We start from the raw sequence: 14,200 nt of genomic DNA, 5'->3' as shown, positions 1-14,200 counted from the left end.
GCAGGAAACACCCCTGGGTGCTCACCCTGCTGGCTCTGGCAGCCCTGGCCCATCCCTTGGGGTCAGGAACAAGGAGCACTGGGTGCCCCCCAGATGAGCACAGCCCCTGCTCTGAAGTCACCTAGATCCTCCCCCAGTCACACCCGCGATCCTGCCTCCTCTCTGTCTGCATTCCTCCCCAGACCTCACCAACCCCTAAAAATGGCATTAGGAGATTAAATCAGCCTGTACGGTTGCCTGGCCATCACGCAGGGCAGGGGCAGGGCTGTCCCTGGCCTGGTGGGCTCTCTGAGGCTGATCTCTGTGTGGTTCCACCCGCGGCAGGGCATGCAGTGGCCGAGCAGCTGTTGCGAGCCCTGAGGCTCTGCCCTTGAGTCACAACCATGGTGGCTGCGGTACCACAAGGCAGAGTGGCAGCGCCTGCGGAAAAGCTGGGACGACGCTGTCGCGCTCAGTGTTGTTCTCTGCCTTGGCTGAGGAAGAGTTGTTGCTGCAGACAAGGTGTGATTAACTGCCCAGCTGGTTACTTGGGGCACAGTGGGCCGCCCAGCAGGGCAGTGGTGCACCACCAGGCACTGACATGCACCACCAGACACCGACAAGCACACGGTTTGGTTTCAGTTTTATTCTGGACCCGGGAGTGGCAGTGATGTTGCTCCAGCAAAGCCCCACGGAGTCCAAAGTGAATCCCTGCAGCAAGCGGCCCGATCCCGGCTCAGCCATCTCTGGGGCTTTCAGCTCAACCCGAGCAGTGGAAGGGTCCTGCAGGGAGAGGGTCCTCCAGGGAGGCCCCAGCCCGCTGGCAGCACAGCAAGGAGGGGAAGGCCTCGACCCTTGCCTTGCCCCACCGCGGCCCCTGCGTGTTCGCTCAGGTGTTTGTGAAGAGCCTGGGCTGTGGCTCCTTCTCTTGGCAACAGGGGAAGTTTAAGCCTTTCCTACAGTTCATCGCCACGGTGCTGTGCCAGTGCACACACACCCCGGTAGGGCTGGGCTGGCAATACCACGGGTGAAGAGCTCCAGGTTCAAAATAATCCTTCCCCCTTTTCTTTTCTTTTCCAAGGGTTATATTTAACCTGGATTTCCCTCCCTGATCCAGCTGGCGCGCTGGGGTGTGGCTGCCCTGCTAGTCACCACCTGAGCAACCTGCTCTTTGCTCCTCACGAGGTTAGAGGTTACTCCTTATTCTGCAACGACATCTCATTTTAATTTTTATTTTCCCCACTGCTAAGCTTGTCTTTTAACGAGAGGATCTGCTCTGAGATCCCAGCCAGCATCCAGCACAGGAGGAAACATGTTCAATTAGAGGTGTATTAAGGACTTTTTGGGCTTCAAGGAGACCACAGTTATCTTTGGCTTTTGTACCTCAAACTCTGTCCTTTTGTTCTCCCTGATGTGTGGTTTTTTTTTTTTTTTTATCTCGGGTAACAGAACTGGTTTTGTGCTAGAGGAAGCAGCAACTGCCTCTTATGCTCCAGCTGCAGCGAATGCTAACGAGGGTTGGGGAGCACTGGTGAGCCCTCCCTGAATGTAGATGACCTAAAATTGTAATGAAAAAAACCAAACTTCAAAGAGTGAGTGTTGCTTTTCATCTCAATTAAGTTTCCTTTCCTAGGATTGGGTTTCTCAGCTTCCTATTAATTTTCCAGCAGTTCAGAGTCAGGTTTTCATTTGTATTAAGAACAAGCAAAGGTGGGGGACAAAAGAAAAAGCTATTGCTGTACAGCCTAGGAGTACCTATCTGAAGAAAACTGATTTTGGTTTTGCTCCATTCTTTAATTAATTGTAGCATTTCCTTTGGAGTCTCATCTTTTGACATCGACATCTCAGTGTTAAGATTTTGAGGGGTAAAAAATCCTTGCTGCTAAATCTTAGACTGCTCAAATACCACTAGCGGGAGGCACAAATTAGAAATAGCCATAATAAAGCATTTAGGGGCTTGGTTTTAAAGGGCTTTTGCTAAACCTGGCTTGGAACAGCAATGCCTATAGCCAATTAAAGCCGCCTAACAAAGGTGTGTTGCCTGCTGGGCAAAGGCAGAGAAGGCTCTTCAGCAGCCCATTTTGCCTCAGCAATTAGCGTAAAAATTCACCATCGAGAGGAAAATGTCTTTGAAAGCAAAGTGACTTTTCTCATTAGAAGTTCAAAGGCCAGTGATTTCCAGAAGGGACTAAGGCTTTTTCAGGAGGGAACAGGGTGTTTGGGGGGTGTAGCCATGCTGGAGGGGTTACATTCTTCTTCTTTGGGACAATCCTGCGCATGGGCATCTCCCTCAGGCACTGGGGGTGCTGCCTTGAGGACGGGGAAGGCAATTTTTTTGAGGGGGGTGGGGCTGGAGCTGCATCTCAGTCACTTCTGTGCCAGTTTGTTGATGAGAGCTTTCCACTCCGATCTCTTCTGTGTGATGTAGGAGGGGGTAAGGAGCTGCAGCAAAGGCTCCGGCCGGCCCCTGAGGTATCCCTGACACAGAGCCTCTGCGTTGCAGATCACGTACATCCCACAGTCATAGCTGTTCTGCTGGGCAGGTGCCTTCTCCTCCACAAAGGTTGCTTTGCCCTCTCTTTTGCCCAAGAAGGCCTCCAGCTTCCCTGCCACTTGCTTGGCATGGACAGAGTTGCATTTGCTGTGGGAATCGTAATGGGCGAAGCACTTTTTGTCCCTGAAATAAGCCAGCAAGCTCCAGTGGGTGCCCCCAGCAACCTGGTTGGAGTTATCGTTGACAGGCAAGAACACTAGCTTCTTGTGGAGAAGGTCCAGAGGTTGAAGGAATATGGCTATTTCTTCCTGACTAAGGGCACATTTAATGAACTGAGCCACTTCAGGGCTGATAAAACAAACCTGATCGCTAAATTCTTGGAACTGGTGGTTGGCAAAGTACTCGAAGGCAAACCCGATGATGTGATCGTTAAGCCAGTTTGGGGGCTCCAGCAAGGCAATGTCCGACTGCCTCAGCAGACTGTCCATGTAACTGAGAACAACGGGGTCCATCCTGCTCAGGTTGGGGCCACAGCACTCCAGGAAACTTCAAAAGCTGAAACATAGAAAGGAAAGATGAGTTAAGGAATTGGATCACACCTGGGACAAGATACGGTGCAACAAACATCTCGAGCGCCTTCTCAGTGAACAGTGAGCAAAAGCCTGTTTCCCAGACGGATATGTGCAGGACCAGCATTTGAACCATCTGCCAGATGAGCAGACAGACGACATGCAGCTCCTCATCTGCAACGCATGATGGGTTGAGCTGGGCTCTTCTGCTGCTCTAGGAGCAGTGCATGGCTCCAATTAGATAAATATTTAATCGTTGTGATCTTAGCCTCATAGCAAAGTGATTTCAAAGCAGTTCCTGCTCAGGAGCTTCAGGCATGCCTTCAGTTCTGTGGTTCTCACAGAAACCATACGTGAGGATCTAGGAGATGTCGGCTGGTCTTTTGGCGTTTCAGTGTTTCACCTGCACAGTGACAATTGCTGTGATTCTTTGCGTTGCTGGTATTCTTTAAAGAGAATTCTTTTGGGGGTGTCTACAGCCATACGGTCCCTTTCACCTCGCAGTGCCATAGCTAGGTGCCAGATGCATGACCTGTTCCAGGAAAACCTACTGGCCTGCCAGCACAGGAGGCAAGGCAGCGATGAGTAAAAACAAAGCAAAACAAGATCACAAACAAAACAGTTCCTTACTGTGGGAATCTTTAGGGCAAGTCTCTACCCAGCCAGTAGAGATTTCAGTAAATCAAGTACCACCAAAGCTGGATGGTCTGCAAAACACCTATCTTTTTTAAGCTCAGGTTTTAACTTGCCAAAATTTTGTGCATGACAGGAGAAAGTGCTCGTGGGTGTGCTGAGGGGTGAAGATCCCTGCAGGCTCCCACTGGTGAAGTCCACCTGTGAACAGAAGTGAGCAGTCATGCTGACCCACTCTTTCCAGTCTTTTGTCTAATGCCTAATACTCTATTTTTGTCCAGACTATGTTCTTCCCTCTTAATCTGTGCCTGTTTTCAACAAATAGAGGCTGCTTATCCTTAAAAAGGTGCCTGGGAATTCAAGTTGACTGTAGCACCTTGTCCTCCCCACCCATGTGTTCAAGGACGTACTTAAGGGACTTCAACAGGTCTTCCAGGCCGGACTTCTGAGTCCTTCCGTTTATCCGGTTATCAGAGTATCCGCTAATCCCGGTCCACCAGCCGTACCCTTCCCTTTCCCAGGCTGGTGCACTTGCTGTCTTGGCACCCCAGGGGGTCAAAGCGTGTCGGAAGAAAGATGTACAGCACACAAGGAGGCGCTGCTCGATAGCCAACCCAAAATATTTACTATACATGAAATACTAATTATTATGATGGGGGAAATAAAAAAAAATAAAATCAAATGTTATGTGGTTCACATGTTAGAAAGAAGTAGATTTGTGCTTCTTATTGGAACATGAATCACAAAAAAAATCCTTCCTGGCCAGGTATGCAGAAATGAAGAGAGACTTATCTCTAAAAAATCTTGGCAAGGTCACATCACACGTGACTTGTAAATAACAAAATGGATGAAGCATGCTGCCTGTGTAACACGTCGGAAGGAAGGGCCAAGAGGTAGCGTATCTGGGGCCTGAGAAAGCTAATAACTATTTGTGTATCGCTGATAGAGCCAAGAGATGCCAAGCAGCAAGAGTCACCAACAAGGAAGGGGAGCAGTCATTGTTATTTATACTAGGCCAAACACAATGGTATTTGGACACGCTTCCTACGTTAATGAACTCAAACTATTTCCAAGTTTGTGGAGCAAATCCTTTGCAACAGCCTGCAGTACAAAAATAAAACCAAAACCCCAAACTAAGTCCAAGCAACTCCATAACATGCCTGAATATAGTCTTGTTTAAAGAGCTGTACATCCTGCAAGCCTAGAAGCGACCAGTTTGCTGGTTTAGCAGGGTCACTGCTGAATTTTTTTCTGCGTGTGCCCATACAACGCCCCAAATTTTCCTTTATTGTGTGTTTTTTCTGCTTCATCTTCTCCTGGAGATGTACGAAATACAGCAAATACTTTTCCACTCAAGTCCAAACAGGATTATGGGCTAAAGAAAGAAGCGTCTTGTATTAATTTTCCACTCTGCAGAAACATCATTTGGGTTTTTTTGTTGGTTTTTTTTTCAGTCAAGGAAAGAAGGGAAGAAAAAAAGATGGTATTTGGCAGCTTCCTACGGTCAGGAAGGGAAAATGGTTATAGCAAATGCTTAATTGCCACTAGCTACTACTTTTAAATTTTATTGCCATCTGGTATTTGTGAAACTGCCTGTGAGTTCTGCAGGGTGACTCACCGTGTGCAGTGCACAGCTTAAAGGAAAGCCCTTCCTAGGCTCAGATGCCTTTCAGAGCCACTTAAGGTAAGTGGTGAGGACCGAGTAGTGCAGCTGTGAAAAGCCATCAGCGAAGTTGCTTTGTTGGGGAGAACCTTGCTGTTACAGCTAAAGATGAATCCGCAGAGAAGCTGGGATATGGATCAGGGTACCTTTGACGTTAAGGGGTGTTGAAATCCAGTTGCAGACTGGAAGCAACTCTGCTCAGACACAGCTGGGATTTGCTTCCTGAAGGCTCAGGCACACTTTGTTCAGAAGTTTTCATAAAAATAGAAATAAATACTGACGTAGGCCTGGAACGTTTGTTGTAAGTTGCCAACAAGAGCCTTGCTCATTCACTTTATTTGCATGTTAGTAGCTGAAGTTTGTGTAAACTCTTTTTAATCCTTGGGTTCTCAGAGGGATATTCATCTGCCCTGTTTTGAGCACTAAGATGAGAACACCCAGGAGAGAAAAAGGAGCATTTCAATAAAAATGTCATCAAGCCAACCAAGCTGAAACCACCCATTTCATTTATAGATTTGAAAATGGTGCCATCTTGCATCAATATGGCAAGAAGTCAAGTTTGTCTCATCTCTAAGTCATAACAATTTAACAAATAAGCTGCCATCGTTAATGCAAGTTTGATCCATAAACTGACAGGACTTCTTCGTGTCCAGGATGCAAGGCAAAGCCTGTGTTTTGTAATACTTGACAAAAACCCCCAAACCTATTATTTTCACAACATTAAAGACAACTACCTTCTGCATGTAATTGTTGCCTTGCACTCTGAAGGCAGCACTTGAGAGCCAGGGAACGCAACTCCCCAGTAATTGAGTGTAAATAGGCAGTGATGGAGCAAAGAGAGCATAAATAAGGATGAATCAGATTCCTAAAGTCTATTTCACTAAGTTAAATATCACATGCAGAGTGAATATTTTAAGGTGCCACGTCACTAAATTCCTGTACCAATTTTAAAGAATATGAAGGTACATACAAAAAGCCACCTGAAAGACAAATTATTCAGACTTCATCAGGGAAGAGTAGGAGGAACAGAGAAGTTTTCGGCAGCTTGGCTGAAGCCTTTGGAACCATTAGAGTAAAAGGCCCCATGATTTAATCACCAGACCATTTCCTTTTAGTGGAAATACAGTTTTTAGACATTGCCTCACTGCTCTTATTAGTGGTTGTTGTTAATGGTAGCAAGATCAGACAAGGAACATCAGTTTTTGTTTATTGGCATGAGCTGGGCTGGGCTATTGGCACCTGAGTCTCTGTACTTACCTGTCTCCTAACAGAGCTGAAGAAGAAGCTCAAGCCAAATTGAACAACTAAGCCACAAAAGAAGTGTACCTGTCTACTCTTTTGTTAAATGTAAGCAATCTCTTTGTAGCCTATAGGTTATAATTTCTGTATGATATGAGAACAGAGTCTTTGCGGATTCAGTAGGCCCTGAACACCAGACTCAGAAGAAAACATTCTTAATTTCTGTACGCACAGACAATACCGTTCCCGGAAAGACAAGGCCTTTCCGTTCCCGACAAACTCCCCAAACCATACATGTGCTCTACGCAACCAAACTCCAGAACCTTGCTTTGTTTTACAACATCTCACTATATACTAGACCAATAAACTAAAAGCTGGAGGAACTACACCAAATGCTACTAAATCAAATGTGTTTTGCACCCCAGGATGGGGCTGGCCAAAGCATTAAGTTTAACAGGAACAAAACCCCAGTGACCCAAACGCCTGAGGATGAGAGATGCCAGCGAGACTCCCAGGAGTAAGGATGAGAAACTCTTCGGCTTGGTTCATCAGAATGATGTTAACCCAGGTGTCGATGGATCGCGCTTGCCTACTTTCAGAAAGTACTTGAGAGCGTAGTGGGAAGCGCAGGGAGGGCATATCATCTACCTGAACGCCCCAGGTGTGGCAGGTGGGGCAGCACGGCTGCGGGCTGTCACCCCTCGGTGCGGGCAGGGGGCGACCTGCCCGAAGTGCAGCGTGCGCCGGCGGCCGGCCGTCGGTGCGGCTGGGGGTCAGGGCTGGCCAGCAGCTCCCGGGGCGGGCTCGCTCGCCCGGCTGCCGCTTCCATGGCAATAAACGGGCACGGAGGGGGTCGGTGCGGGCCGGCGGGGCCTGGGCCGGGAGCAGGGCCAGGGCCAAGGCCAGGGTGGGGTGCTGGGCCCGGCCGGCAGCACCGCTCCCTGCGAGCCCGCCCGGGCCCAGCGGCGGCCGGGAAGGCCCAGCTCCTCACCCGGTGCCGGTAACACGGCTCCACGTTGAACAACTGTAACGATTTTCCTTCAAAACGCGCGCTGAAGTCTTCGGGCCCGGTGGCAGCCGGCACGGACTCCCGACGGCCGCGGCCTCCGCGCCCACCGGGCACGGCAGCCACCGCCGGGACGCCACCGCCGGCGCTGCTGCCATGGCAACGCCGCCCGGCCCTGGCCCTCCCCACGCCGCCGCCGCCGCCACCGCTCACCTGCCGCCTCATAGCCCGCTCGCCCTCCGCCGAGCCGGCGCCGGCCGGTTGCTGCGCGCTGCCGTAAAGCAGGCAGCGCCGCGTCGTAATGACCCAGTGGCCGCAGGGTGCGCGCAGGCGCGGGGGCAGGGAGGCTTGGGGCGCGGCCTGAGGGGCGTGGCGGCAGGCGGGGTGATGGGCGTGTCGCGCGCCGGCCTCCCCCCGTCTCCCGGCCGTCGGCGGGTGCGCGCGGGAGGCGCGCGCGGGCAGTCGGGCAGCGCCCGGGCGGCGGCGGCGGGAGCGGCCGTTCCTGCCGCGGCCCCGCAGCGCCCGCGCGAGCCCCTCGGCGGCCCCTCAGTGCGGCGGGCGGCGCGCCGCGCCCCGGCAGGCAGGTGAGGCGGTGGGACGGCGGCAGGGGCGGTGGCCCCGGGCGGGTGGGGGTGTTTGTGAGGGGGAGCGGAGCCCGCGGGCGGAGCCGCCGCTTGGGGCCGGGGCCGCCGCGCCCCGCTCGGCGTGAGGCGAACCCCGCTGGCGCGGTGGAACATCGCGCGGTACCGGTGCGGAGCTTTCGTTTGGCGGAGGTAGGGTGAGCCCCGCCGGTGGCGCGGGGTTCCCGCAGCGGGGAGGGGTGGCTGGGCCCGGCAAGCCCCCCACGCGTGGCTACCCCGGGGTGCAGCGGCTGCCCGGTCCGCGGGCCCCGCGGCGGCCTCCCCACGCGTGGGAGCGCGCAGGGGCGGCCGGTGTGTGCCGCCGGTGCGGTGTGTGCCCCCGGTGTCGGTGCGCCGCCCTTGGCGCCCGTCGTGGGGCGGGTGGGACGCGCGAGGCGTGAAGGAACCGGCCGGGGTAGCGGCGGGGGGGCTTTAGCTCCCGCAGTGTCACCTGCGGTCCGTGGTCGGCGGCATCCCGCGGCTGCCCAAGGGGGGCGGCCCGACGCCACGGCGATGGGCGCCGCGGCGGGCGCGGTGGTGGTGGTGGCCCCGCCGGCGGCGCGAGGCGGCCGCCCGTTACGCCGCCAGCCCGCGGCTCCCTCCCGCCACCGAGGGGTGGCTGCCTCGGCTCCCCGGCGCGCCGGACCCTCACGAGAGCGCTGCACCTCGGGAGGTTAAAATAGTCGGTATTTCTTTCTGGAATTTTTCTAAATGTAGGCGAAACGGCCTTTGCTTTAACCCCCACCCCACCCCCAAACACCAAAATATCTCCACCGACGTGACTGGCGGTAGGACCTGCTGTAAGTTCAGGGCCGGGCTCTTTGCCGCCCTTCTGCTTATAGATCGGCTTCCTCCTCCTCCATTTACGTTTTCATATCCTGAAATCAAGCTGAGATTAACAAAGTCAGGAGCGTGAGCTCAGCAGAAATCATGGCTTTCACGTCCGTTGCTGCAGCGCATTACCCTGCCCATCGGCGTATAAAAAAATAATCACGTAGCGGCAGAGGAAGGGAGAGTGCCTGCTACGGGGAGGGAAGACAGCACGGTGTTTGGCTAAATCAATAACGAAGCGCTCTAATAAGTTGCTTCATAAATAGATTAGTAGTTGGAGAAACAGGTTTCTGTCTGGATCAGACGTTTTCCTGACTTTTTTTTCCTCCCCCAGGGGAGTGCTAGGAAATGACAGGGGACCGTTGTCTTCTCGTCAGGAGACGAGATGTGCGTGGACGTGATGGTGACGGGCGGTGGAATGCTTGGGCACGGCCTGACTGAGCTCGGCTTAACTGTGGGCACCAGCGAGCTCCGGCTGGGGTCACAGAGGCTGCGTTACTACTGCAGAGCATATTCTTTTCGGCCCATCGTCCTGGTGTCATGCGATAATTATTTCTCCTGCGTTTTTGAGCAAACTCATCCATTTCAGTGACTTTTCTCATCTTTTAATTATTTTTTTCAATTAAGAGGATTTTCTTTGCATTTTTTCCCTCGTGAAGGCTCTCACAGCCTTCGCTCTCACTCCTAGCCATGATTTTTCATCCCCAAGACTATTTTGGAGGCTGTTGGCCTTGCTGCTGACAGTAAGGAAGGTAATTCAGCAGCCCTGGCACAGGACTAATAAGCTTTTGTTTCCTGGGCTATCAGTGATGATGCAACTTTAAATTTATTTATTTATTGCAATCATATAAAAATCAGGATGGCTTTAGCAATGTTTCATTTTTGAATATTGAAAAGCAAGTGGCCCAGCAGTGGCACCTCTGAAAAAAGCTTTGTTTGAATTCCATGATTCTATTTATTTGTGTAAAAAAAAAAAAAAAAAAAAAGTATTGTAGGCTCAGTTTTGCAGGCTGTCTCAGAGTTCTTTCTTCTGTGCATCTGCAGTTACAGTTTATAAAGTTCACATTTTTACCCCATTTTTACTTTTTTTTTTTTTTTTTGGGTGGGGAAGCTGCATTTTAAGGTTGAAAGGTATCAAATGGCTGACATATCTGCTGTATCTTACACATGTTGGTGCTTATATATGCCATCTAAAACTCAGACTAGTAAACCTTCAGGATCCTTTGCTAGGAAAATCTGTCTAAATGTTTTATGCCTAAATTATTTTTATCTAGATGGTCATGGTGATTTTAGTGAGTGTTCATCGTGTTTGCAAGAAAACCTCTGAGAATGTGAAGCATGTGGGGTCAGAAGCTTGGGAAATGTGAAACCTGAGGTTACCTGCGCACCCTTAATTTAGCTCGTTTTGAGGTAGGGCTGTACTAGAAATTGTAATCACCTGTGTACGCTTAATTGCTGGAAGGTGGGTGTCTGGTTGTGGGTGGAAGAATGGATTGATTGCTCCTCGGCATCAACTGCAAGTCTGCAGGGGGAGTACTGGGAGCACAGGGATGGTGCTGGTCCCGCCTCTGGTTTTTCAGCTTGGCACCACTGGGCAGCTGGTGAGGAAGACCAGGATTTGCCATCACAGCCTTGGGATTGGGGCATGCCACATAGTCCTGAAGCCTTAAATACCTTGAATCTAGCAAAACTGTGAGCAAATGTGATCCAAGAGTTTCTAAAGCCATTTGGGGTGGTGGTTTTTGGTGAGCATAGCATGGCAGTTCTCTGCCAAATTCTAGTTCTTGCTCTAAACTGTGGAGCTTTTGAACATAATTCCTTTAGAAATACATTTATTAGGAAGAAAACAAGGTCGTTGACCCACTTGGAGTATCTTAGCTGGTCAAACTCTATTTCAGAAATTCCTGGGTCCAATTGGTTTGTAAATAAAATAGGATTCCAGTCCCACTTGCACGTGAGATACTTGAGGAGCACTAAGGCAGACTGAGCGCCTGAGAAGAGCTGCTGTCTGCGGGAAGGAATCCTGTTGGTTTCAGATGGATTCTTTTGCTGTCATGTTCCCTGAGGTTGAAGGCCCATTCGTTATGTAGTGTATGAAGCTCTTGCCCAGGTTGTGCAGTCTGGCTCCCCAGGATGGGTAGGTGCGGTTCCAGCTTTGGAAGGCAGGGTGCTTTTTTGTGTTGAGGTTAAAAAGATGCACTTACCCTGTTTTCTCAGGCTCGGGTCCTGCGTGTCTGCATTTGCTTAACTTCCTTTTGAGTGAACAGCATTTCTTTCTTCTCTAAAAAGTAAACATGAGCATAAATATTTAAAGGATCGTGGCTTAAGTTTGCAAATTCAAGACTCTCTAGCATTCCTCTGGACAAAAGCAGTATCATTGGAAATTTTGGTTGTGTCTGGGTAGTTCCCTCCTCTGGGAAGAAGCTTGTTAATTTGTTTGGGTTCCTGCTGCAAAAATATTCTGCTATGTTTTCAGGTTAGATGGCTGAGATTGTCACAAAGCTTAGGTGTGGGTTACTTACTGATTTGTAAAGGTGAAATGCTGCTGACAGGATGTCTATAGATGATCACAATTGAGATTATTTTTATGGTCATTTATTTTTCTTCTATGCAGGCCAAATTTTTCCATAGGCTTTGGGGATATGTGTGAAGGCATAGGTGTTCAGAGTTCAGAATATATAGACCAAACATGTGAAACTTGCCAGATAATGGATAACAACAGGAAAAAAGGAAAATTGAATAGTCTTTGTTTTCTCTATGTGACTTTTAATATTAGTCTTGCTACTGTGCTTGGCAGGTTGAATGCCACAGTGTGATGTATGTCTCACTCCTGTATAGTGTCAATGTCTTAACTTTTGTGTCTTGGAATTACACATTAAAAGCAAACTCAACAAACTATATGACCTCAGAAAATATAAACATTCAGAAGGGAAGTGTATTAAACAGTGATTTTTTAGAATTGAACCCTTTTGTGTATCTATTTTTAAAATATTATGAAGAGTTATGTCTTTGCTGGTCATCATGGTAGCTTTTTCTTTTTCCTGTGGGGAGGAATCCTGCAATGGCTACCTATGGAAAAGTCATAGAGGTAAAGTGGGAGCTGTATGCCTTTGCCACAAACCGTTTTTTTTTTTTAAGAAACCACCCATAATTTTTTATGCTACCTGGTTGTGTATTGCTGCTTCTAAGGGGTTTTTGTTGTGTTTTTTTTCCTTTCCATCACTTTTTTCCAATGGAGGACCATAGGATCACTTACATCAGAAAGGTCCTCAGGAGGTCACTTGGTCCAAAATCCTGCTCCCAGCAGGATTGGCTGCAAAGTCAGACCTGGTTCCTCATGGCTTTAGATGTTTCACATCTGTTGTCTTTCACCTGTGGTTTGCAGGTTGCAAGAAAAGAAGGGAAAAGGAGCAGTTTGAGCTGTGTTGGGTGGAAAGTGTCCAAGGAGAACAAGATTATACATGATCCACAGCAGTCCTTGTTCATAGAGCACAGCCTTCCACTTGCCAGCATGTCAAACTGCCTCTTTACATGGCATTTCCATGGTTTCATTAAGCTGATCTAGTAGCAGGCTTCAGTTGAAAGAGGATCTGTCCTGGCTGAAGTTAATCTTGGGAGGGGAGTGGGGATAGCCCTTGCCTGGGCTGACTTACTGATAATCAGCCCAAAGTAGGCAGGTATCTGGCTCTGTACCGTTTTGGTGAAAATTCCTTGGAGGTGGAATGGTCATAAGCCGTTTTTCTAGGCAAAATGAAATAAGCAAACCCCTGTTGATTTAAGGATTATTCTTACTCCCCTGATTCCTCGCTGCCATTAAAATCTTGCGTTGTGGTTTCACTAAGAGCCTTGTGAAGAGACAGAGCTGGGTCTCCTGCCAAGCCAGTTATCCGTCAAGGGAGATGAGTCTTAAGAGTGGAAAGCCTGTGGTGTGCTGAGGATACTTGGGGGTAGGACAGCGGTGAGGCTGGCTCTGTTTCTCACCTCAGCTCAAGCATGTTGTCCCTGTGTACAAACCAGCCTTGATGCCCAGCAGTTTTCCTTGTCTTGAAGAATTTGTAGTCTCAGCACACGGTGCTGTCATGGAAGAGAAAGAGGATAGGAGCTACATGAGCTGGTGAGGCAGCAAATTATCCTGCTGTTGTATGGTCAGATAAACAATATGTCTGAGTTTGGGTATAGATACTTGTATTCTTTCTGCATAAAGCACTCAAGTGTGAGATGGAGTGCGCTTGGACCCTTTGAGATGCAGCTCTCCATCCTGCCCTGGGAATATTGATAGGGTCCCCATAGCTGCACCCTCTCACTGTTGATGTGAGATGAGTGAGTGGGGAGGCTCAGCCAGCTGCATCTCATCTAAGCTCTTGTCTCACAGCTACTGAGTGTTATTGCTTTCTTGCAGCCGTGTGCCTTCCTTAAAGCAAGATGAGGGTATAACTCTGCTGTGGTTTTCCTTCACCTAGCTACTGGGTTCTGGTGTACATTTAAAGTGTCTCTTCCAGGTCTCAGAGGTTTATAAAATCCATGTTGGTGTCAAAGTGCCTAGGAAAAGGCTGGCTGGAGGTATGTCCCCTGGAGGGGAGGGCTGGGTCAGGCCCTTTCAACTCTGGTGTTTTCAGTCGTTCAGACTGCATAAAGCCATAGAACCATTTAGGTTGGAGAAGACCTCTGAGATCATCAAGCCCAGCCGTTAACCCAGCGCTGCCAAGCCCAACACTAAACCATGTCCCTGAGCACCGCAGCTGCGTGTCTTTTAAATCCCTCCAGAGATACGTGACCCAACCGCTTCCCTGGGCGGCTGTTCCAGTGCTCACAACCCTGTCGGGGAAGAAGTTTTTCCTGAGATCCAATCTAACCCTCCCCTGGTGCAACTTGGGGCCGCTCCCTCCCATCCTGTTGCTTGTTCCTTGGGAGCAGAGACCGACCCCCCTGCCTACAGCCCCTGCCAGGCAGCTGCAGGGAGCGGGAAGGTCCCCCCGAGCCCCCTCCTCTCCAGGCTGAGCACCCCGAGCTCCCCCAGCCACCCCCCATCAGACTGGTGGCCCAGCCCCTTCCCCAGCTCCCTGTCCCATCGCTGGACACGCTCCAGCCCCTCCATGTCCCTCCTGCAGTGGGGGGCCCAATGCTGAACACTCAGGTGCTCAGCTCCTCTTAGAGGAGTCATCTCGG

General features: G+C 50.2%; 3 protein-coding genes across 3 annotated transcripts in view; 1 reads left to right on the top strand and 2 right to left on the bottom strand.

Moving 5' to 3' along the window:
* Positions 1 to 608: 608 nt before the first annotated feature.
* On the bottom strand, positions 609 to 7,891 carry SENP8 (SUMO peptidase family member, NEDD8 specific). Its single transcript, XM_037395311.1, has 2 exons — positions 7,797 to 7,891; positions 609 to 3,028 (listed from the first exon to the last, which is right to left on the bottom strand). The coding sequence occupies exon 2, from the start codon at positions 2,983 to 2,985 to the stop codon at positions 2,347 to 2,349; it is 639 nt and encodes a 212-aa protein (XP_037251208.1). The 5' UTR covers positions 2,986 to 3,028; positions 7,797 to 7,891; the 3' UTR covers positions 609 to 2,346.
* LOC119150813 (putative uncharacterized protein C1orf229) lies at positions 7,272 to 9,175 on the bottom strand. Its single transcript, XM_037393780.1, has 2 exons — positions 9,167 to 9,175; positions 7,272 to 7,943 (listed from the first exon to the last, which is right to left on the bottom strand). Exons 1-2 carry the CDS (start codon positions 9,173 to 9,175, stop codon positions 7,272 to 7,274), a joined length of 681 nt encoding a protein of 226 aa, XP_037249677.1.
* MYO9A (myosin IXA) overlaps positions 8,109 to 14,200 on the top strand; it is a 184,028-nt gene continuing 177,936 nt past the window's right edge. Inside the window, 1 exon segment of the mRNA XM_037395109.1 lies at positions 8,109 to 8,167. The gene's annotated coding sequence lies outside the window, so the exon portion shown is untranslated.

The sequence above is a fragment of the Falco rusticolus genome, chromosome 7 (genome assembly GCF_015220075.1).
Source record: "Falco rusticolus isolate bFalRus1 chromosome 7, bFalRus1.pri, whole genome shotgun sequence".
In the NCBI taxonomy this organism is placed as follows: domain Eukaryota; kingdom Metazoa; phylum Chordata; class Aves; order Falconiformes; family Falconidae; genus Falco; species Falco rusticolus.
Note: the sequence above shows the minus strand (reverse complement) of the source record. Positions and strands in the feature narration are given on the sequence as shown.

Bases quoted from the DNA above. Each gene is read 5' to 3' on its own strand.
- SENP8 (XM_037395311.1), bottom strand. From the start codon at position 2,985: ATGGACCCCGTTGTTCTCAGTTACATGGACAGTCTGCTGAGGCAGTCG.